We start from the raw sequence: 24,086 nt of genomic DNA, 5'->3' as shown, positions 1-24,086 counted from the left end.
TGATCCCAACTAAGATACAATTAATCCTCATTAGAGGCAAAACCAGCCTATTGGCTTTAATGTTTAAAATATTTTTTAGTAGACAAAAGGGTTGTTCAACTTTAAATTAACTGTTAGTATGCTAGTTTTTGCGTTAAGCTTTTTATTCAGTTGCAATTTGTTTACAAGGGTCCAGATTTCCCTAGCAACCAGGCATTGATTTGAATACAAGGCTGGAATATGAATAGGAGAGGCCTGAATAGAAAGATGAGTAATAAAAATTAGCAATAAATTTGTCATCTTACAGAGCATTTGTTTAACCCTTTAAGTGCCACAGAACGTAGAATCTACGTTCTGTGGATCAAAGGACCAAAGTGCCACAGATCGTAGATTCTACGTTCTGCAGCACTTCCGGGTTTGCGAGCGGAGGAGCGGCTGTTAGAGCCGCTCGCTCCGCTCCTTCACGATCCCCTGCCCCTAGGCAACGAGCAGAGCAGGGGATCGAGTGGCCCCTGGGGCGCGATCGCCCAGGGGCCCAAAAACAGCAGCAGGCACGTGTTACTTACGTGTCCTGCTGCTGCAGCCTACACCGCGCCGGAGATCTCCGCCCCCACAGCACAGGGACACAGATGACGTCGCAGATCTCTTCCAGAGGCTCTTCCTGATCGTGTGCAACAGTCTCCAGCGACTTTTTCAGGTTAGTGCAACAATTACACACACAAACACACCAACACACACTTATTACAGTAATACACACTTAGATTCACACTTACACACACATTTTGGGGATTGGGGGGGTCACTTACACTCACTGCACTTACACACACGTGCACACGCACACACGCGCACATAACATGTAATTTACCATTTGTACACACGCACACGCACATACATGGCATTGTGGCTTTTTTTTTTTTTTTCTTATCGCATCGTTTCTTTTTTTGGCTGAAAAAAATGTTTTATTGCCATTACGAATAGCGTATTCGCTAACCGTACTGTGCAATACCTTTTGTATGTTATTTCGGTGATTATATTGCAATTTTGGGTATTTTGGTGCATTTTTAGCCATTTTATTGAATTTTTAGCCATTTATTGCATTTTCAGCTCTGCGTATGTTGTGTTCACTTGTTTCTAGCCGTATAACCTGTTTGGCCCAGCTAAAAATATTCAAACTGTGATTCTGACGGCCGATAACACTAGTCTGGAAAAAAAACATTGATTTTTGTGGTTTTATTGGATTTTTTTTGCATTTCACTCTTTACTGCCTTATTTTGTTTTGCCTTGTAAATTTTTTCTACTATATATCCATTTGGGGGTCTCTGTGCGCCACATAGTTTGGTATATCTATGCATACTGGGCATCAAAGTGTTCAGTAGACCCCTGGCGTTCATATTTAGGATGTTTTATGCTGATAAGTTACGAAATGTGTGGCATATAATGGGGTAGAATTCAAGCTTTGTGACGATTTTCCGAAATTTGATAAAAACCGTTATGTTCAGCATTGCTTTGCAGTTTGACAGTTTGCAGTAGAAACACTTATTTACCCATATTGGATTCGTCAGAATGTGTACTTTCTGAAAATATATGGTTTTCTGGGGTCTCTGTACTGTTAGGGGGGTCTAATGTTGCATAATACACACACCAGGTGCTTATATTGCAGCAGCCAGCGCATCAGCCGTGAAAATGTATATACACTATTGTCATTTGGGGGTCTCTGTGCGCCACATAGTTTGGTATATCTATGCATACTGGGCATCAAAGTGTTCAGTAGACCCCTGGCGTTCATATTTAGGATGTTTTATGCTGATAAGTTACGAAATGTGTGGCATATAATGGGGTAGAATTCAAGCTTTGTGACGATTTTCCGAAATTTGATAAAAACCGTTATGTTCAGCATTGCTTTGCAGTTTGACAGTTTGCAGTAGAAACACTTATTTACCCATATTGGATTCGTCAGAATGTGTACTTTCTGAAAATATATGGTTTTCTGGGGTCTCTGTACTGTTAGGGGGGTCTAATGTCGCATAATACACACACCAGGTGCTCATATTGCAGCAGCCAGCGCGCCAGCCGTGAAAATGTATATACACTATTGTCATTTGGGGGTCTCTGTGCGCCACATAGTTTGGTATATCTATGCATATTGGGCATCAAAGTGTTCAGTAGACCCCTGGCGTTCATATTTAGGATGTTTTATGCTGATAAGTTACGAAATGTGTGGCATATAATGGGGTAGAATTCAAGCTTTGTGACGATTTTCCGAAATTTGATAAAAACCGTTATGTTCAGCATTGCTTTGCAGTTTGGCAGTTTGCAGTAGAAACACTTATTTACCCATATTGGATTCGTCAGAATGTGTACTTTCTGAAAATATATGGTTTTCTGGGGTCTCTGTACTGTTAGGGGGTCTAATGTCGCATAATACACACACCAGGTGCTCATATTGCAGCAGCCAGCGTGTCAGCCGTGAAAATGTATATACACTATTGTCATTTGGGGGTCTCTGTGCGCCACATAGTTTGGTATATCTATGCATATTGGGCATCAAAGTGTTCAGTAGACCCCTGGCGTTCATATTTAGGATGTTTTATGCTGATACGTTACGAAATGTGTGGCATATAATGGGGTAAAATTCAAGCTTTGTGACGATTTTCAGAAATTTGATAAAAACCGTTATGTTCAGCATTGCTTTGCAGTTGGCAGTTTGCAGTAGAAACACTTATTTACCCATATTGGATTCGTCAGAATGTGTACTTTCTGAAAATATATGGTTTTCTGGGGTCTCTGTACTGTTAGGGGGGTCTAATGTTGCATAATACACACACCAGGTGCTTATATTGCAGCAGCCAGCGCGTCAGCCGTGAAAATGTATATACACTATTGTCATTTGGGGGTCTCTGTGCGCCACATAGTTTGGTATATCTATGCATATTGGGCATCAAAGTGTTCAGTAGACCCCTGGCGTTCATATTTAGGATGTTTTATGCTGAATAAGTTACGAAATGTGTGGCATATAATGGGTAGAATTCAAGCTTTGTGACGATTTTCTGAAATTTGATAAAAACTGTTATTTTCAGCATTGCTTTGCAGTTTGGCAGTTTGCAGTAGAAACACTTATTTACCCATATTGGATTCGTCAGAATGTGTACTTTCTGAAAATATATGGTTTTCTGGGGTCTCTGTACTGTTAGGTGGTCTAATGTCGCATAATACACACACCAGGTGGTTATATTGAAGCAGCAAGCGCGTCAGCCGTGAAATGTCTATACATATTGTCATTTGGGGGTCTCTGTGCGCCACAAAGTTTGGTATATCTATGCACATTGGGCATCAAACTGTTTAGTAGACCCCTATGTTTATATTTAGGATGCTTTATGCTGGTAATGATACATGGACAATACGATGCTGGAAAGTTGAAAGCTTGAGGCAATTTCCAGATATTTCACCAAAACCGCCAAATTTGGCAAAGCCTTGCGACTCAGTAGTTTGGAGCAGAAAGGCATGGGTACCCATTTTAGATTCGGTAGAATGTGTACTTTCCAAAACTATATGGGTTTTGGGGGGCAAACATATATTTCTGTGTTTTTACCCCACAAAAATGCAGTCAATGTGTTGATTTTTCATTAGCTGAAGTTACCCACGGAACTGTTTGTATGCGCTAACTTCATTTTGGGGCCTCTAAATGCCAGATACTTTGGTAAACTTATGAACAATGGCCACCAAAATGTTCAGAGGAACCCTGGCAATCATATTTAGGGTGCTTTTTCTTAGTACGTAATGATACATGGGTGATATAGTGCTGGGAAGTTGAAGCTTTGAGGCAATTTTCAGATATTTCACCAAAACTGACAACTTTGGGAAAGCCTTGCGACTCAGTAGTTTGGAGCAGAAAGGCATGGGTACCCATTTTAGATTCAGTAGAATATGTACTTTCCAAAAATATATGGGTTTGGGGGGTAAACATATATTTCTGTGTTTTTACCCCACAAAAATGCAGTCAATGTGTTGATTTCTCATTAGATGAAGTTACCTACAGGACTATTTGTCTGCGCTAACTTCATTTTGAGGCCTCTAAATGCCAGATACTTTGGTAAACCTATGAACAATGGCCACCAAACTGTTTGGAGGAACCCTGGCAATCATATTTAGGGTGCTTTTTCTTGGTGCGTAACGATACATGGGTGATATGGTGCTGAGAAGTTGAAGCTTTGAGGCAATTTTCAGATATTTCACCAAAACCGACAATTGTGGGAAAGCCTTGCCAACTCAGTAGTTTGGAGCAGAAAGGCATGGGTACCCATTTTAGATTCGGTAGAATGTGTACTTTCCAAAAAATATATTGGTTTGGGGGGTAAACATATATTTCTGTGTTTTTACCCCACAAAAATGCAGTCAATGTGTTGATTTTTCATTAGCTGAAGTTACCCACGGGACTGTTTGTATGCGCTAACTTCATTTTGGGGCCTCTAAATGCCAGATACTTTGGTAAACCTATGAACAATGGCCACCAAACTGTTTGGAGGAACCCTGGCAATCATATTTAGGGTGCTTTTTCTTGGTGCGTAACGATACATGGGTGATATGGTACTGAGAAGTTGAAGCTTTGAGGCAATTTTCAGATATTTCACCAAAACCGACAATTGTGGGAAAGCCTTGCGACTCAGTAGTTTGGAGCAGAAAGGCATGGGTACCCATTTTAGATTCGGTAGAATGTGTACTTTCCAAAAATATATAGGTTTTGGGGGTAAACATATATTTCTGTGTTTTTACCCCACAAAAATGCAGTCAATGTGTTGATTTTTCATTAGCTGAAGTTACCCACGGGACTGTTTGTATGCGCTAACTTCATTTTGGGGCCTCTAAATGCCAGATACTTTGGTAAACCTATAAACAATGGCCACCAAACTGTTTGGAGGAACCCTGGCAATCATATTTAGGGTGCTTTTTCTTGGTGCATAACGATACATGGGTGATATGGTGCTGAGAAGTTGAAGGTTTGAGGCAATTTTCACATATTTCACCAAAACCGACAATTGTGGGAAAGCCTTGCGACTCAGTAGTTTGGAGCAGAAAGGCATGGGTACCCATTTTAGATTCGGTAGAATGTGTACTTTCCAAAAATATATGGGTTTTGGGGGTAAACATATATTTCTGTGTTTTTACCCCACAAAAATGCAGTCAATGTGTTGATTTTTCATTAGCTGAAGTTACCCACGGGACTGTTTGTATGCGCTAACTTCATTTTGGGGCCTCTAAATGCCAGATACTTTGGTAAACCTATGAACAATGGCCACCAAACTGTTTGGAGGAACCCTGGCAATCATATTTAGGGTGCTTTTTCTTGGTGCATAACGATACATGGGTGATATGGTGCTGAGAAGTTGAAGGTTTGAGGCAATTTTCACATATTTCACCAAAACCGACAATTGTGGGAAAGCCTTGCGACTCAGTAGTTTGGAGCAGAAAGGCATGGGTACCCATTTTAGATTCGGTAGAATGTGTACTTTCCAAAAATATATGGGTTTTGGGGGTAAACATATATTTCTGTGTTTTTACCCCAAAAAAAATGCAGTCAATGTGTTGATTTCTCAGTAGCTGAAGTAAAGTCCTGATCAATTTGGATGTGCTAACTTCATATTGGTGTCTCTAAATGCCAGATACTTTGGTAAACCTATGCATAATGGGTATCAAACTGTTCAGTGGACCCCTGGCAATCATATTTCAGGTGCTTTTTCTTGGTACCTAATATAGTTTGGGATATGCGGAGCAGCAAAATAAAACCTTTGAAATGATTTTTCAGAATTTTGAATTTTTTTTTGAAGAACCGCTATGTTCAGACAAGCTTTTATGTTTGGTAGTTGGGAGTAGAGAGACATAGTTACCCATTTTGTAATCGGCAGAATGTGTACTTTTCAAAAATGTATGGTTTTCTGGGGTAAACCTACGGTTTCAGGAGTTTTTGCCTTGGAATCTAAAGCATGCCGTTTTCTGCCTTAGTGCTTTCAAAATTCGGCAATATACTGCCGGGAGTTTTTGAGGTACAGAAGTCCTAAATCTCCCTAAAACTATACATATCTGGTATTGGCACGTTCGAGAGACATAAGGCTTTCCAAATCAGTTGGATTTTCATCCGTAAAATGAAATATTTTTCTGGTATAAATTGATATACGAAGAAAAATGGTAATTTTTCTTTTTTTTTTGGTATTTAGCACTATAAATTTTTTTGCACAGGTGGAAATACATGAAAACTCCGGCAGATTTAGAAAGCTCAGTTTCTACCGAAAAAAACAATGTATAGTTTTCCTAGGTAAACTATAGGTTTCCCCTCAGAAAATGCCCCTAAAGTGAGAGAGCACAAAATGTTTCAAAAACGGCTGGCATTTCGCGTAACCAAAATGTGAAATTCTGCTGGCACTTAAAGGGTTAAAGTGGGGTCAGTGACCCCCATTTGAAAAGAATCAGAATGCAAATTAAAAAATTATACAAAATAAACAATGAAGACTAACTGAAATTTTGCTTACAATTTTCCATTCTATAAAATACGAAATGTTAACTTAAAGGTGAGCCACCCTTTAAGGTATGGAGATCCAAATTATGAAAAGACCCCTGGTTCCAAGCATTCTGGATAACAGGTCCCACACCTAATGGAAAGGACAGTCCTCAGTTATGTGCATGCCATTGATAACAGGCTGGTAATCCTTTCCTTTTTTTTTTTTTTAATTTAGAAAATGTTAACCCCTAGCCATTTACATAGATAGACAAATGGCATTAACCTGCGGAATAAAAGGCACAATCACAGAGTTGTTTAATGTATTTTAATAGCAAACTTACAGGAACAGCACAGAAGACAGACAACATTAAAAACATGAACTTGCATGTCGGACAACTCAGTTAAAAAAAAAAAAAAAATTAAAAAAAAAAAAAAGTATTGTGAATGGATGGAATTGTCTATGCGGTAAAAACGCTACAAACACCATTTAGTTGCCATCGATAAGAAATTGACTTGTTTAAAAAAACCCAAATGCTGGCATTGTCCAGAAACATTGAACAGATTTCATTTGTAATTCATTATAAACGGTTGAATCTTGTTCTCCGGATGATTGTTCCACCCCTCCCCCACCCCTCGTTTGTACTGCAGTTTATTCATGACACCCCCCCCCCCCCCGCACTTATACTGAAAAGTCACACACAAATGAAAATGGAAGAAAATTGCCCCAAACCTGATTCTGTCCCCTAAATCTCCATTCACAACCATATATATAGGTACCTTTTAACCCCATGGAAAAAAATATCTAACGCTCATTAACTACCAATAACAGGAAGAAGAGATTTAATTTTTTTTTTTTTTTATTAAGGTTTGAAGATAAGGTTTTCTCGCAGGCGAGTTTAAGCGCGCTCTCCGCGTATGCGACGTGCTAGCTGGATGTCTTTTGGCATAATTGTGACACGTTTGGCATGGATAGCACACAGATTGGTGTCTTCAAACAGACCCACCAGGTAGGCCTCGCTGGCCTCCTACAAGCAGAGAAAAGTAAAGCATTAGCAAAGGTAGAACAAACATTAATCATATTTTAAAGGAGAAGGAAAGCTACGGAGGCAATTTATTGCCAATAGATTAGCCACAATAGTGCAAGCTATATTTATTCTGTAGAATGTTTTACCATACCCGAGTAAAAAGCTCTAGAAACAGTTTGTTTAGGATAGCAGCTGCCGTATTAGCTTGGCGTGACATCACCACGTCTCTCCCTGCTCACTCATAGCTTTGGGCTCAGATTACAGCAGGGCAGGGAGGAGTAGGTAGAGAGGAAGCAAACTCAAGCCCTAGCCCTCGAGGTTTAAGCTGAAAATAGTCTGATACAGAAGCCCATGAGTACACAATAAAAGGAAAAAAATTCTGTTTCTTTTGACAGAGGACTCAGAGCAGCTTTACTTTGAGGTTTACTGGTGTATTTAGGTGGATAAGGCTTTCTGATGAGGCGTACTTAGTCTTAACCTTTCCTTCTCCTTTAAGTGATACTTACTTGTTTGTTTGTTTCAAGTATTTACATTTAAAGGGGTGTTATGTTATAGAACGGCCAATTCTAAGCAACTTTTCAATTGGTTTTCATTATTTATTTTTTCTAATAGTTTTATATTTATTTATCTTTTTCTTCGGACTCTTTGTAGCTTTCGATTAGGCGTCGATGTCCCCTTCCAAAAAACAAATGCTCTGTAAAGCTACAAATGTATTGTTACTTTTTATTACTGATCCTTCTATTCAGACTGTCCTATTCATATTCCAGTCTCTTGTTCAAATCAATGCATGGTTGCTAGGGTAATTTGGGCCCTAGTTACCAGCTTGAAATGCAAATTGAAGAGCTGCTGAATAAAAAGCTAAATAACTCAAAACCCTTCAATAATAAAAAATTTAAAACAAATTGCAAATTATCTCAGAATATCACTCTCTACATCATACTAAAAGTTCTCAAAGGTGAACCCCTTTTTGAAAAACTTTTTAAAATCAGTTTAATGTGAACAGTTATGGCATTTTTGTATTTTCTACTTTTTTTCCCCCTTTGCCCTAGAACTGTACAAAGATACAATGGTTTTCTAAGTTGGAACTCCTGCCATGTTGTTACTTTATAGAATATAAAAATCATTCTACCAATGGTCACAAATTGAGAATCCAGTTTCCAGTGCCTGTTTCAGAGCAATTTATTTATTGTACGGCGCTGTTGAATATGTAGGTCCTTTATAAACAAAAGTTAAAGGGATTCTGTTATGATTTTTATGGTGTCGTTTTTATTTTGAAAATACCCCGTTTACACTGCCTAAAATTCACTCTACAATATAAAATTTACCAGCAAGTGTATTATTTAGTTGTAATATTGGTGTGTAGGTGCATCTCAGGTCATTTTGCCTGGGCATGTGCTTTCGGTAAGAGCCAGCACTTTAGGATGGAACTGCTTTCTGGCAGGCTGCTGTTTCTCCTACTCAATGTAACTGAATGTGTCTCAGTGGGACCTGGATTTTACTAACTGAGTGTTGTTCTTAGATCTACCAGGGAGCTGTTATTTTGTGTAAGGGAGCTGTTATCTGGTTACCTTCCCATTGTTCGTCTGTTGGGGGGGCTAACACTCAAACTTGCAGTACAGCAGTAAAGAGTGACTGAAGCTTATCAGAGCACAAGTCACATGTCTGGGGCAGCTTTGAAACTGACAATATGTCTATCCCCATGTCAGATTTCAAAATTAAATATAAAAAAATCTGTTTGCTCCTTTGGATTTTAGTGCAGAATTTTGCTGGAGCAGCACTATTAACTGATACCTTTTGAAAAAAAAAATGACATTATCCCTTTAACAATAATGACAACACAGATTCTACGGCAAGCAACAGTTAAGGGGTTGAGCAGGGTAACATAATTTAATGTTAACAATATATAGATAGGTATGCACACAAAAGAAGGCAAGTATGGTATATTTAAAATAAAGTTTTACTTGTTTATGCAAATAATACACACAAAGCCACAATAGTAGGCCTGTATAATACAATACATAAGCTTACATGGTATATACCTAACGTTTAAACATAGCCACAATTACATAACAGTAAACAGTAAGTATTACAATTATACAGCAAGGAGCAGATACACCTACCACCAGTATGAGAATGGCCCCAACGTTTCGGCGTAAGCCTTTGTCAAGGGTGAATCCCCTTGACAAAGGCTTACGCCGAAACGTTGGGGCCATTCTCATACTGGTGGTAGGTGTATCTGCTCCTTGCTGTATAATTGTAATACTTACTGTTTACTGTTATGTAATTGTGGCTATGTTTAAACGTTAGGTATATACCATGTAAGCTTATGTATTGTATTATACAGGCCTACTATTGTGGCTTTGTGTGTATTATTTGCATAAACAAGTAAAACTTTATTTTAAATATACCATACTTGCCTTCTTTTGAGTGTGCATACCTATCTATATATTGTTACGTTGTGGGGTACCCATTGTAGGGGTACCCTTTTGATGTTTGCACCTCTTGCACTGTTTACCTACAGCATTTGCTGAATTGGTGTGCCCTCCACCCATTACTAAATTCTGTATAATTTAATGTTAAACCAACATAATTACAGGTCAATTTTTATAGCAGGAATGGCTAAAAATAACAGCTTTTGCAGAGAAGGGTCATAACTAGTTTAACTTTAAATCTATACTTAAAAAAAAATCTGCACAAACCCATTCTATACTCTCTGTCATCCCCCTAAAAAAGCAGTACGAGTGGATTATTTTGTCTCTCAGTGACTTCACCTTACACAGCAAGCATGTCTGCTCTAAGCAACACACATGATGAGGCCTTTACACACAAATGGATATAGAATATAAATTGTCACAGCTGAAGAAAAAAGTTGCAATGCAGGAATGATTATTATTTGAGGTATTGTGGAATAATCCTCATACTGGTCAAAAAATCTACAGCCTTATACAAATTAGCTTGATAATCCACTGAGAGAAGTACCTTGTACCCCACACCGATTTACTGGATTGGAGAACTATAATTTATACCCTAAACACAAAATAACTTTTCTAAGTTGGAGAACTCAACTCACAACCTGCCTTGCTATTTCGTAATTGGGGCAAGCACCTATCATAACCAAGGAGTATTTATTGTATTATTAAAATTTAAACGAGCGACTACCCACCTGGAGTAACGTGATAATTGTTTTGATATAATTTTACGGATTATCTATTTATTGTGTTTGCTGGCCGGCCAGCTTTTAAGAATTCCGTTTGTTAAATAAATTATATATTTTTTTAATACATTGGTCTTAAAATAAAGCTTTAATTTATTTCTTTGTCAAATGCAGGAATGATGGCAGAAAGGGGTAAGAGCCAATGTGGAGCCTGATGGAATAACTTCGGCAGAGATTTGGCTTCTCCTCTTGTGCATAAAGTTAAGCCCAACATGAGACACGTTACCTGCAAAGCACCAATAGCAGCGCTCTGAAAGCGCAAATCTGTTTTGAAGTCCTGAGCGATTTCACGAACCAGACGCTGGAAGGGAAGCTTGCGAATCAGAAGCTCAGTGGATTTCTGGTAACGTCTGATTTCACGCAAAGCGACAGTACCCGGCCTTGAGGGGAAAAAAAGGAAGACTTGATAAAGTTTGTGTTTTAAGATATTTACAACATAAGTGATATATCATACACGGACTATATTTTAGAAGAAAGCTGCGTTTCCAAATAACTATTACCAGATCATCTCCACCCTCAGCTTTATACCAAAAAAAACAAAAAAGTGACATTAAAGTCATTAAAGGGGAAATCCACCTAAAACATTTTTGCATAATGAAAGTGAAGTACTAAGCAACTTTCCAATCCATTAACATTTTCAGTTATATTTGTAAATGTTATTTCAATTGCAAGCAGTGTGAGCATATTCTCTGTAGTTGAGTTGAATGCTTTTCAGATAGCAAAAATTAAAGCGGTTTTTCACCTTTGCATCAACTTTTAGTATGATGTACATTCTGAGATAATTTGCAATTGGTTTTCATTCTTTATTATTTGTGGTTTTTGAGTTATTGGGCTTTTTACTCAGCAGCTCTCCAGTTTGTAGTTTCTGCAATCGGGTTGCTAGGGTCCAAATTACCCTATCAACAATGCACTGATTTTGATTAAGAGACTGGACTATGAATAGGAGAGGCTTGAATAAAAAGTGGAGTAAGAAAAAGCAGTGATGATAATACATTTGTAGCCTTACACAGCATTTGTTTTTAGATGGGGGTCAGCGACCCCCACTTGAAAGTCGGAAAGTGCCAGAAAAAAAAAGACCAATTAAAAAGTTGCTTAGAACAGCCCATTCCATAACATACTAAAAGTTAAAGGTGAACCCACCCCCATTAATTTTTTTTCTTTTTACTCAAGTCACTTATACAACTAACATGTTACCGACATTCCTCTGATGGAACAGAGAAATGTATTGATCAGTGTAGCAAATTGTGATTATGGAGTTAGACACCTGAATTACGGAGCTTCCACTAAAACACACAAGAGGGTGTAAATGAAAAAAAAAAAAAAAAATTATATATATATCATTATTGCAGAAGCATTTCTAGAAATTTCTGGAGAACAATTGAACTGAAAAAGTGTTTGGAAGAGTGAATTTCCCCTTTATTGTACCTTGGAATCTGGCTCAGAACTACATTTTTTCATTATGCAGGAAACATTTCTTGGGTGTTGATGAGTTGCGTGGGTTGTCCCCATACCTGCGGCACCATGGGTTGTGGCTGACAATTTCCAGGCTATCAAGCTATTTCAATGACTCCCCCTGGTCACAGTCCAAAATCCAACCCCTTAGGTGGTCACCTCTCACATACAAGAAAATAGACAGGGAATTGAACAGAATAGTCACACAGTGAGTCTACACACTATTTCCATGCAGAAATAGTGGGTGGGGCTTATCACTATCAAACCTACAAACAAGGGTACCAGGGTCTCACAGTGGTGATGTGCGGGTAGAAAAAAACCTTTACCTGCACTAGCCTTCCCCCCCTTCATTTATAGATCCACGCCTCTGATGACATCACAAAAGGGCGCAGGCGCAAGTCTATAAAACAGGAAGTCTTAGGACGTGGACGAGAAAGCAGGCAGAAGAGCTCAGCGTGAACCCGGAAGAGGAGCAGCGAGGTTGGCCCGAACCTGTCTGACAATGTTAGGGATGTGTGGGTCGGGCTTTTCCTGACCCACATGCAACCCAACCTCCCACTACCCCTGACTTCCGGGTCTCTTTTATAGACCTGCGCCAACCCGTCCCGCCAATGATGTCACAAAAGGAGCGGGGCAGGGTGAGAGGCGCACGTCTTTAAAACACAACCCAGAAGTCGGCATTTGGAAGGTCGCGGGCAGGGAGAGCAGTAAAAAGAGCTCAACCCGCACGCACGACTCGGAAAAGACCGCGCGAGGTCGGCCGAACCCGCGGGTATCGGGTCAGCCCGCACATCACTAGACCACGAGTATCGGGTCGGCCCGCACATCAATGTCTCACAGCTATAGCTTCGAACTAAAAACACAATCACAATGCGGAGTCAAAATGCCTTAAACTATTGGCTGCCCTCCATAAACACAAGTGAGCAGTACCCAACTTCCAGGCCACACCCCTTGCGTGCGCTACACAAATGATCAGCTAAAACGTAGGTTTTGCTGGGACAAAAGGGTTGAACTTGTTGGATGTATTTTTAACCACAGCTATGATACAAGCTCACCAATAATTGTACTGAAAATCTTGGGGTATAACTATGGGAGTAACAACTGCTAGGGAAGCCCAGGAACTATAGGGGGCACCATAGGACTGATAAGCAGCTGCAATATACGTTGATGGAAAATGTCTTGTTTCTAAAGTTTATGGGCCCAATGATGTTGCTGTGGTGCCTAATAACTAGACATGCACTGAATCCACTATTTTGGATTCAGCCGAACCCCCGAATCCTTTGCGAAAGTTTCGGCTGTATACCAAACCAAATCTGCATATGCAAATTAGGGGTGGGAAGGGGAAACCATTTTTTACTTCCTTGTTTTGTGACAAAAAGTCACGCAATTTACCTCCTAGGACGTAATTACAGTTCGGCCGAATCCTGCTGAAAAAGGCCAAATTCTGGCCGAATACCGGATTCACTGCATCCCTACTAATAATTGGTCATTCCTACAAAGTTCATGTTGGAGACACCCATATAATTCAGTAAATAGATCCCAATAAAACGGCTCATGTTGCCCTTTTAATAAATAGTTCCTATAAGTAGTTCATATAAAGTGTTACATTAATTAACGTGTTATTTAGGTCATTGGGGGTCAGTTGAATTCACCCTAAGCCTAAACTCTACACTTCTGCCCTGCCCTCCACTGTAATTGCTTGATGTGCAAAAAAGTATGTTTTTGCAAAAGTATGTGTAGTGTAAGTTTATAATAGATGATATATACGTAACACAATTGAAGGCCACTGACAGTGCAAGTGTCTGCCATGACATGGTTCTCTCTAAGCTGCCCATACACAGGTAGGTTCTCTCTAAGCTGCCCATACACAGGTAGGTTCTCTCTAAGCTGCCCATACACAGGTAGGTTCTCTCTGAGCTGCCCATACAGAGGCCTATAAAATCGCCTATTCAGCACCTTCAAACCAAGCAAGCAGCTTATTTGCCCATGTATGAGCCTCTTCCAACCTCTGTCCAACAACTGGCCAAATATCAGGCAAGTTTGAAAACATTATTGGACAAGGATCAAATTAGTACATTGATGAAGTCCTTTCCAACAGGTCTGCATTAGGATCTGATCACTGGCCCAACAGATAAAAGATGGTATCAGACCAATTTCACCATTAAGGGTTAGTTCACACGAGGAGATTCGGGGAGATTTTGGCACCTGCTGACCAATCGCCTTGTCTTCTGAGCGACTACCTCACTGAACTGCCTCAGCGTTTTTTTCCCCATAGGCTACAATGGAAAGTCGCGGCTCACACAGGTACCTTCGGGCTACTATATAAAACGCATCGCCACGTGTGCATTAGCGCAGGCGACTTTTCATTGTAGCCTATGGGAAAAAATGCTGAGGCAGTTCGGGGAGATAGTCGCTCAGAAGACGAGGCGATTAGTCGCCAGGCGACAAAATCTCCCCAAATCTCTTCGTGTGAACTAACCCTAAACCAGGTGGCCATATCAGAAAGAGAAAATGATAAAGAAAGACAACATATTAAGGGCATGGTTTTGCATTTCAGTCTTTGGGTAAAAAACTAGCCAGTCAAGAGAATCTTAGTGTTCTGTAGCTAGGGGCACAACAGAAAGCAACCCGGCATGATGAATCTTAGGGTTCTGTTGCTAGGAGCACACCAGAAGGCAACCCACCATGATGAATCTCAGGGATCTGTTGCTAGGGGCACACCAGAAGGCAACCCACTGACCAACTGGGCAGCTTACAACATACTGCACTACAAGCTGCCACTGTGCATCCATCGCTTATCTGGCCCTACACATAACACTGGCCATAGCCAGCAATACATACAATGAAAGCTACATACATTATATCTGCAGTGATCTCATGGGGGCATTTAGGGTAACAAGTTGGTATAGATACAGACAAGATTGCTTCACATGCCATTTTTAGACATTGCAACAAAGTAGCTCATTCCACGGTAGGTGAAGAGATTGACAGGCAAAGGTAAGTTAAAATCCACATTCCTTCCAATCAACACATTCTATTTAGATAACTGGCCTAAAGCCCTTGAATGCGCCACGATCGCAGCACATCCTAAAAAGAGCACATGTGAATCAATCCAAACCTAATAAAGATCCATTTGGACTAATGGTTTATTATAACATGGTGTGCTGGACCAACGTAAGTGGTAGTTCAACTATGGCTCTCGCACACCCTTAGTAAATTGAAACAAAGACACCTGGTGCACGAAGGTAGAGGATCGGCCGCCTCACAAACAGTCCAGCAGAAAGAATCCCAAGGTACACAGGATAATTGCAAGTAAACTGCCTTGCGTGTTTATTGCGAAGTGCACTTCACAATAAACATGCAAGGCAGCTTGCTTGCAATTATCATGTGTGCCTTGGGATTCTTTCTGCTAGACCAACATAAGGCCATATTAGTAAAAGAGGAGAAAAAACTTAAAGGACATTAACCCCAAAAAAATATTTTTTAGCCTAATAAAAGAATGTTTTCTGCTTTGAAATATGTTTAATTCTAAGCTGCTTTGCAATATAAATTTTTTATGATTTCCAAGTTATTTGTATATGTATTGCTATTGAAAACAGTGTTTGTCTGTCCCTTTCTATTCTGTCCTGTGGCTCTGGCTTTTGAAACAATGTAACATACGGGCCAGTCTTGCAAGGAGAAGACTGGTCTTTGCAACATTATTTAAAAAGTAACAACCAGGAGTTAAAGGGGTGGTTTACCTTTAAGAACTTTTATTTTATTGTTATAGAACAGCCAATTCTAAGCAACTTTTCAATTGGTTTTCATTAATAAATATATATATATATATATAGTTTTAAAGTTATTCGCCCTTTTCTTCTGACTCTTTCCAGCTTTCAAATGGGCGTCGCTGACTCCCTTATAAAAAAACGAGTGCTTTGTAAGGCTACAAAATGTATTGTTACTTTTTATTACTGATCCTTCCCTATTCCAGTCTCTTATTCAAATCAATTCATGGTTGTTAGGGTCATTTGGACCCTAGTTACCAGATTATTAAGATGCAAATTGAAGAGCTGCTAAATAACTCAAAAACCACAAATAATAAAAAATAAAAAACAATTGCAAATTGTCTCAGAACATCACTCATCTCAAAGGTGAACAATCCCTTTAAGCAAATGCTGCTTTCAATAGCAATTACATTTACAAATAACAAAGCGCTAGCAGTTTTTAATAAATTCATATCGGAAATTGTTTTTTTGGGTTCACATGTCCTTTAATCTCAGCAACTTCATTCAAGCAATAAATAAAATAATGAATAATCTCTTTGGGGAAGGTACATCAAAGGGGTGGTTCACCTTTAAATTAACTTTTAGTACGTTAAAGAATGGCCATTTCAAAGCAACTTTTCAATTGGTCTTCATTATTTATTTTATAGTTTTTTAAATTATTTTGACTTCAGATTTCAAATGGGGGTCACTGACCCATCTAAAAAACAAATGCTTTATAAGGCTACAAATGTATTGTTGTTGCTGCTTCTCATTACTCATCTTTCTATTCAGACCCTCTCCTATTTATATATCAGTTTCTTATTCAAATCAGCGCATGGCTAGGATAATTTGTACCCTAGCAGCCAGGTGGCTGAAATTGGAAACTGGAGAACTGCTGAATGAAAAGCTAACTCAAAAACCACAAATGATAAAAAATTAAAACCAATTGCAAATGGTATCAGAATATCACTCTCTACATTGTACTAAAAGTTCACTCCAAGATGAACTACCCCTTTAAGAATCAAAACATGTCCAGCTGCTGTGCCAGAGGATTGTGGCTCTTATAGTTTAGCAGCTGCAAGCCTCACATTGGCATTCTAGCATCAATAGAGTTAAACGTACAGCAGATGACGCTGCTCGGATGCCCTCTAGTGTTTGCTTATAGCTCAGCAAAGCATAAAATAATCCTGGAGCTGGTGGGAACGAGGCCAAATTTGGCGTACTGAGGGGACCTCAAAGCAAATCGTACATATACATTCCCCAGATATAAACTGCAGCATTATAAAATATCCACAACTGACTGGCTGCTCATCTGGGAGAATTCAGATTACAAATTAACCCATGCAGTGATAAAAAAAAATTTAAAAAATTAAATAACTTATTTAAAAAAAAAAAAAAAACTAGTTTGTAATGCAATTAAATGCAATAGAAATAAAACCAACAGACTAGCAGAGAGACAGATTCCCATCTGCTTTGCAGGGGTTGCTCAGGGCCAATCCAGGCAACCTGCACTTATTCCTCAGGGGCACATTGAGCTTTAAAATGCCTTAAAATAGCCCAGAGCACAGAAAATGGCAATAGAAAATGAAATAAAAAATATCAAAGGAAAAGATCACACCAGGGGAAAGAAATCCTGATCAGCATGCAGGAATACAGGAAGGTCTGTGCTAATTCCAGACGGCACTGAATGAGTCAAGAGAAATAACCGCTTCTGCGCTAGAAAATCTCATTAAAACAGGCAGATTAGAGTGCGCATGCGCGCAGGACACCCCTCGTCTCCCGGTACCTGTAACGATGAGGTTTCTTCACCCCTCCAGTAGAGGGCGCGCTCTTCCTGGCGGCCTTGGTGGCCAGCTGCTTGCGGGGAGCCTTTCCTCCAGTCGACTTACGGGCTGTCTGCTTGGTACGGGCCATTTCCCTTTAATCGGATGAGTCTCCTAGATCTGCCCCGGTGGCGGAGGAGGGGGAGGGGTAACGGTAGAAAGGGGGGGAGGGGAGGGAAGAGGAGAATTAATAGGAGAGCAGTGGAACGGGAGCTGAGGCACAGGCTGGGGGTTCCATTCAGATGACACGAGCTGATTTCAAACTGTGGCGCTCGTTGCCTGCGCCTTTACTCGCTGATTCCCCAGGCCCCGCCCCTGCTCGGGCACAGCCTGCAAAACAATTGGGCGCACAACCCTTCCCCCCAGTCAGAACAAGCCTGGACTCTAGTGTCTCAGCCTGGAGCAGCTTCTGGGACCTGGAGTCATATGGGAAAACGCTTCAGGCTGAGCGGCTCTTCCCTCTCTCTCTCAGTATCAGGGAAATGGAACACTGACAACTACAATAATCATCATAATAATAATAATTGGGGGGCTCTGGTGGGTTTTCTGTCTCCCCCACCCAGCAAAGAAAACAAGCTGGGAGTGAAATAAATGCTGAACCAACTATCTGTCCTGTTAAAGTCACAACTGGAACACTATGAAACAGCACCCCAGTAAATGCAAAGGAAAGATTATTATGGGGGGCAATGTTTAAAAAAAATAAATAAATAAAAAACTGGGGCCACTGGGTGGTGGGATCTGGGGGTGCGTAGCCTTCCACTGACCTCAATATTTGGGGTCAAATAATAATGGCTACAATACACAGTGTTCAGTATTTTACCTAAAAGAGGGGAGATTCCATAAAAAGACTAGGGGTGCATTAAAACTGGGGGGTCCCACGAGTGCCCATCACATGATGTAGAAGAAGAAAGGGGTACACGGTAAAAGGATTTTAAATGTGAATTCTTATGTTTGACTGGTACATGTTATGGATTACTGTGTTGCACTGACACCTGCCCTATGTGTTGGGGTTAGGGGGTATGTTGTACCCCAATATAAGAGCAGGAGGAGTAGGGGTACCTGTGAGATCATGTGACTAGCCCCAGAGTATCCCACAAGGGGGAGGAGAGTAGCCTGACTGAGGCTTCCAGCCTATGACAAACACACTGCAGACTCAATGTGAGGTGGCTTTGTACCCCACTTGTGGGATTTGGGGCAATCTAGGCTCATATAAGGGGGTCAGACAGAGGGGTCTCTGTGAGTGGCAAGAGCAGGGTGACCCATAGTTATAATGAGCCAATAGACTCCTGCCACTACAAGTTGCACAGTAACAATGCAGCAATTCAGCCCACTTAGGGGGATCTGGTACCCCAAGATTTTGGGGGTGTCAGTAGAAGCAGTGCAAGTGAACAAGGCAAGGGTGTCCCATAAGGATAACTGGCTTACTGCCCCCAACCTGTTGGATACTATACCCAACATTACAGCTATCTGCCCCATGTGGGGGGGGGTCCCCAATACAGTAATGGGGGGGTCTGTGGGATTATTGGGGTACAAAGCCCAGGGATATGAGGGGTAATTACAGCCTGACTCTGCCTTCCTGCCCCCCCCCCGATTAACAATATGACTTACACTGTAACATTTCAGTTATTTGCCCCGTGTGTGGGGGGGGGGGGCTCCCCAATTCAGAGAAGGGGGGGTATCCCGAGATATAAGGGGTATGTGAGTGTCAGGCCCAGGGATGAGGGGTAATTACAGTCTGACATTGGACTCCTGCCCCCAGATTAACCATTTATATACTTTTACTGCAGCAGCACGAGGGGGGCACCCCAAACAATAAAGGGGGTACCTGTGACTGTGAGGGGCAAGTGAGGGCAAAGCCCAGGGAAGAGGGGGGTAATTACAGTCTGATTCCTGCCCCAGTCCCTAGGACTTACACTGGACACTGCAGCAATGGAACAGCACGTGTGGGGGTGCAGGGGGCTCCCCAATAAAGGAAGGGGCTCCCCAGGACTATAGGGGTGAGAGTGAGGAGTGGGGGGGTCTGAGCTACAAGTGCCCGAATATTAACCCCGGTCGGTCAGTCAGAGAGTTGCTGCAGTCAGGGGGGAGGAACATGGAGACTGAAACAAGATGGTGAAGCAAAAGCAACAACCGGAGAGCAGGGCTCAGCCCCGGGACATTTGCAGCCGTTTTTGGCCACTTTCCCCTTCCCCAAAGCCGCTCGTGTCCGGCCATGTAGTTGCCCCGGGGTGTGAGGGGCCGGTTGGTGTTACCCCCGGGGGTGAGGGGCGGAGGTTGGGCGGGATGTGACCGAGTGAAGGGGCCCGGGGTAGGAAGGAGAGGACAGAGTCAGACAAGGCAGCTCGGTGTGTGTGAGGCAGAACAGGAGACATATACCCGGCGCTCTACAACTATTCCCGCACAGGAAAGTTTGTGGGAGGCGCTGGATGGGGGCCGAGTAGAGTCCTGGGTAATTGTGCGGGGCCCCCGGGTGGGTTTGGGGGGGTTCCGGTAGGTTTGGCCTCAGGAGCCCCCAGATAAAAACTTACCGATTCCCGGCTGGCTGGAAACACAGAATACTGACTGCTGCTGCTGCTTCACACACAATCGGAAAATGGCCGCCACTGGCGGGTCCCATAAGCGCCGCCTCTCTGCGTCTCAGCCAATCAGGAACAATGGGGGGTGGGCCCAGGGCTCTGTGTACAAACACAAAGACACGCTCACATACTCGCTCGCCTCACTGCTGCTGCTTGTGATAGGGGTGTACTGGCTTGTCTCTCTTGGGGTGCTGACATGTCTACACTGGAACTGTACTGGGGAGCTGGGCTGTTTGTACTGGGACTGACTGGGGTCCTGTGTGGACTGGCTTTACTAAGGTGAAGAGTTACCAGTACTGGGGGTGCAGGCTTGGCTCTATTGAGGTTCTGTGCTGTCAGTACTGTGAGCTCTGGACTGTCTGAACTGTGAGCTCTGGACTGTCTGTACTGTAATCTCTGGGCTGTCTGTACTGTGAGCTCTGGGCAGTCTGGACTGTGAGCTCTGGACTGTCTGTACTGTGAGCTCTGGGCTGTCTGGACTGTGAGCTCTGGACTGTCTGTACTGTGAGCTCTGGGCTGTCTGGACTGTGAGCTCTGGGCTGTCTGTACTGTGAGCTCTGGGCAGTCTGGACTGTGAGCTCTGGACTGTCTGAACTGTGAGCTCTGGACTGTCTGTACTGTGAGCTCTGGGCTGTCTGTACTGTGAGCTCTGGACTGTCTGTACTGTAATCTCTGGGCTGTCTGAACTGTGAGCTCTGGGCTGTCTGGACTGTGAGCTCTGGACTGTCTGAACTGTGAGCTCTGGGCTGTCTGGACTGTGAGCTCTGGGCTGTCTGGACTGTGAGCTCTGGACTGTGAGCTCTGGACTGTGAGCTCTGGACTGTCTGTACTGTGAGCTCTGGACTGTGAGCTCTGGGCTGTCTGGACAATGCTGGAGGATGGGGGTCGAGTGTCCACCAGCAAATACTTTTTTCAATTGCTTTCCATCTTTTATTTATTTTTTTACCAGTTTTCCATTAAAGTTGAAGCAGAGTCCTGCAGTTTGTTGGGGACCCATGGGTTACCCGCAAAAAGCAGGAAACCTGGGGGTTGCGGGTAGAAAATAGACGGGGGTCAGCGATTCTGCGGGTCGCTGGTTGGGTTGCGGGTCTTCTCGGGTCACTCCTTTTTATCTGACTGTGCCTACTTCTAATGATGTCATTTCAGGTTTACCATGACAGCACTTCATGTTTCTTGATAATCAACGGGTCACGGATCGGGTTGCGGATAAGGCGCTTGCGGGTCGGGTAGCAGGTCCAATCAGGTAAGAATGATGTCTGGGTCGGGTTTTTCAAAAATTGGTTCCACACAAGAGTCATGTTTGGCACCCTAAATCCAGAACCAGCGCTAGGCTCCCTGGTCTCGGCTCTTGCTTCTGCCTAAAACAGCCTTTCACTTTTGGAAGAGCCCTCTGCTAATTGGATGTCACTAGGTCTTAATAAGAGAGGAGCAAAGCAAAAGGTTCTGGACGAGCAAAGGGGCACAATGGTTTTACCAAGTATACTGGATGGAAGACAACACAGCTTGGAAGACAGGCCAGAAAGACAAGATCAGGCAGGCCGGGTCAGCACAAGCAGAGTTCAAGAAATGGTCAGACAGGCTGGGTTCAGGATTGGAGAGCATAGAATAGTCAGGCAGGCAAGGGACACCTTGGAGAAGTCAGAGTAGTCAACAACAGACAGTCAAGGGTCAAACCAGGATAAACAGAAAGGATTCACTAGAAATGTACAGACAGGAACCAACTAAGTTGAACCTAACAACGGGCAACTTCCTCAATACAAAAATCCCTTTAAATACCTTTTGAATCTCATGCCATTGTGCCGCAACGTCATAACGGCGCATAAACCCGGAAGCGCACGGCCGCACGCGCCATAGGAGAACCGTCACTGAAGGGAGAAAGGAGCATGCGGCGGGCGTCCCCGTCGGCCACTAGTCCACCAGGGCAGTGTCGGACTGAGATGTCAGGGGCCCACCAGAAAACCTTAGGCTGAGGGCCCAGTCTCCAAACTATTATAACTCCTCGCCTCAATAAACCTCTTTATTCTCCTAGTCTCTTTTCTCTACATACTATAGTCTATTCTTCCATTATTAAGCCTCTTTGTTCTCATAAAGAAATAAGTAATGACCTTAAAATAGGCCAAATGGTCAGAAGCAAAAGGCCCACTGACTCCTGGGCCCACCGGGAGTTTTCCTGTTATCCCGGTGGGCCAGTCCGACACTGCACCAGGGTGAGTCCTTACAACAGGACTCTAGTTCCTGTCTATGGTGTGTCAGTCTGGCAGCTCAGTAATTCAGGTGCAGATTCTGAACTGTTACAATTTGCTGCATTTAGTGATCCATTTCTCAGCAGTATCCGTGGAACATTAGCAACTATTGTATCAATTCTAACAGCTGCCTTTATCTTAGGGATAGAGATAAGAAATATATCAACTGTATCAATTTAGAATAGTTACAAAGTGACAACCCACGCCCAGAGCTACTTTAGAAATGAAACTTCACACTTCAATATTAGAAAAACACTCACAAATAAAAAACAGAAGTTCATTGGAAAAAGTCTTTATTTCTGGTGAACTATCTGAAACCAACTGAACTGAAAAATATATTGGAAGTGGAACGCGTAGAAAGAACTCCTTGCACTCAGGGCCGGAACTAGGGGTAGGCAGAGTAGGCATGTGCCTAGGGCGCAAAGCTGAGGGGGCGCCAGACACTTACCTGCTCTGTCGCCTACCCCATGTCCTGTCATGTGTCTCACTGACTGTCGTTGGTAGTTTCCGTTTAAATGCGTTTGCGCGCATGCGCATAGTTTGGCGCTGGCACGTAGTTTCGCGCATGCGCGCCGGTGCGTAGTTTCACGCTGGCACGTAGTTTCACGCATGTGATATTGAACACACAGTAGGCCGGCGCCGTGGCCGGCCAGGTTGCCTTGGGGCGCCTGGCCGGGTTGGCCCGGCTCTGCTTGCACTTTACAGGGAAACATTTGTCTTATTTTCATAATTATAACTGAATTATTTTTCACAAAAATACAAGGAAAATGCAATAAATAATATTGAAAATCAGGACACTCAAGCTGAGATTTATGTCTGACAAGTAACTGAAGCCTCACTTTAGTGTCTTTATTGCTTTAATTAAGAATGCATAACTGCAACCTGCATAAAGCGCATTGAGGTGTGTTATTCTGAGACATAAAGGCAGCACCGATGCATATCTTCTATTTTAATAGCACAGTGACCTTGAGAAAGAATGGGGGGCAAGTTACTCTGGGCAAGAGAAAGACTTGTGGCACTCATGGTTCTGTTAATGGAAATCTTGAGCTGGGGATTCTATAAGTTTTCTCTATAAGGGGCAGGCACCCCTGGCATGCTGAAAAATAGTAAGTCAAAGTATCCCAGCATGAGTAGTGCAGGAATTCCTAGAGTTTCAGTGGTGCAATATCTGGAATGCTGATAGACCCCTTTTCAACTGGGTTCTGTATCATGTTCTGAAGGGGAACTATTGCAAAAATGAAAATGTTATCTAAGCTTCGGCATACTGAAATAAGAAACTTTCTAAATACAACCAATTAAAAATTCTGTACCGTTTCTGAAATAATCAAGTTTATCTTCACTATTTCTCTGTCAGCATCTGTTTCTTCTCATTATGTCTTCATTCAGGAGTTGGGTGTCAGATGATTGATCCAATATATCTTATAGGCGAACTCCTTTTGCCTAGAAGATGTATTAGAGCTCACTCTATTAAAATCACCAGACATCATGTCTCTCTACATGCAGAAATTGTGCAAAAGGCAGTTATTTTATCAGATTTT

At 42.1% G+C, this 24,086-nt stretch overlaps 1 protein-coding gene across 1 annotated transcript; it reads right to left on the bottom strand.

The window, feature by feature from the left end:
- Positions 1–6,779: 6,779 nt before the first annotated feature.
- On the bottom strand, positions 6,780–20,396 carry LOC108716488 (histone H3.3A). Its single transcript, XM_018262659.2, has 4 exons — positions 20,258–20,396; positions 17,693–17,849; positions 10,935–11,088; positions 6,780–7,494 (listed from the first exon to the last, which is right to left on the bottom strand). The coding sequence occupies exons 2-4, from the start codon at positions 17,818–17,820 to the stop codon at positions 7,366–7,368; spliced, it is 411 nt and encodes a 136-aa protein (XP_018118148.1). The 5' UTR covers positions 17,821–17,849; positions 20,258–20,396; the 3' UTR covers positions 6,780–7,365.
- Between the last annotated feature and the right edge of the window lie 3,690 nt (positions 20,397–24,086).

This window comes from Xenopus laevis, chromosome 5L (genome assembly GCF_017654675.1).
Source record: "Xenopus laevis strain J_2021 chromosome 5L, Xenopus_laevis_v10.1, whole genome shotgun sequence".
Classification (NCBI taxonomy): Eukaryota; Metazoa; Chordata; class Amphibia; order Anura; family Pipidae; genus Xenopus; species Xenopus laevis.
Note: the sequence above shows the minus strand (reverse complement) of the source record. Positions and strands in the feature narration are given on the sequence as shown.

Excerpts from the sequence above, each read along its gene's own strand:
- LOC108716488 (XM_018262659.2), bottom strand. The coding sequence starts at position 17,820 with ATGGCCCGTACCAAGCAGACAGCCCGTAAGTCGACTGGAGGAAAGGCT. Across the intron at positions 11,089-17,692 it reads AAGAAACCTCATCGTTACAG|GCCGGGTACTGTCGCTTTGC; the intron begins GTACCGGGAGAC and ends TTTCCCCTCAAG. Across the intron at positions 7,495-10,934 it reads CTGCTATTGGTGCTTTGCAG|GAGGCCAGCGAGGCCTACCT; the intron begins GTAACGTGTCTC and ends CTCTGCTTGTAG.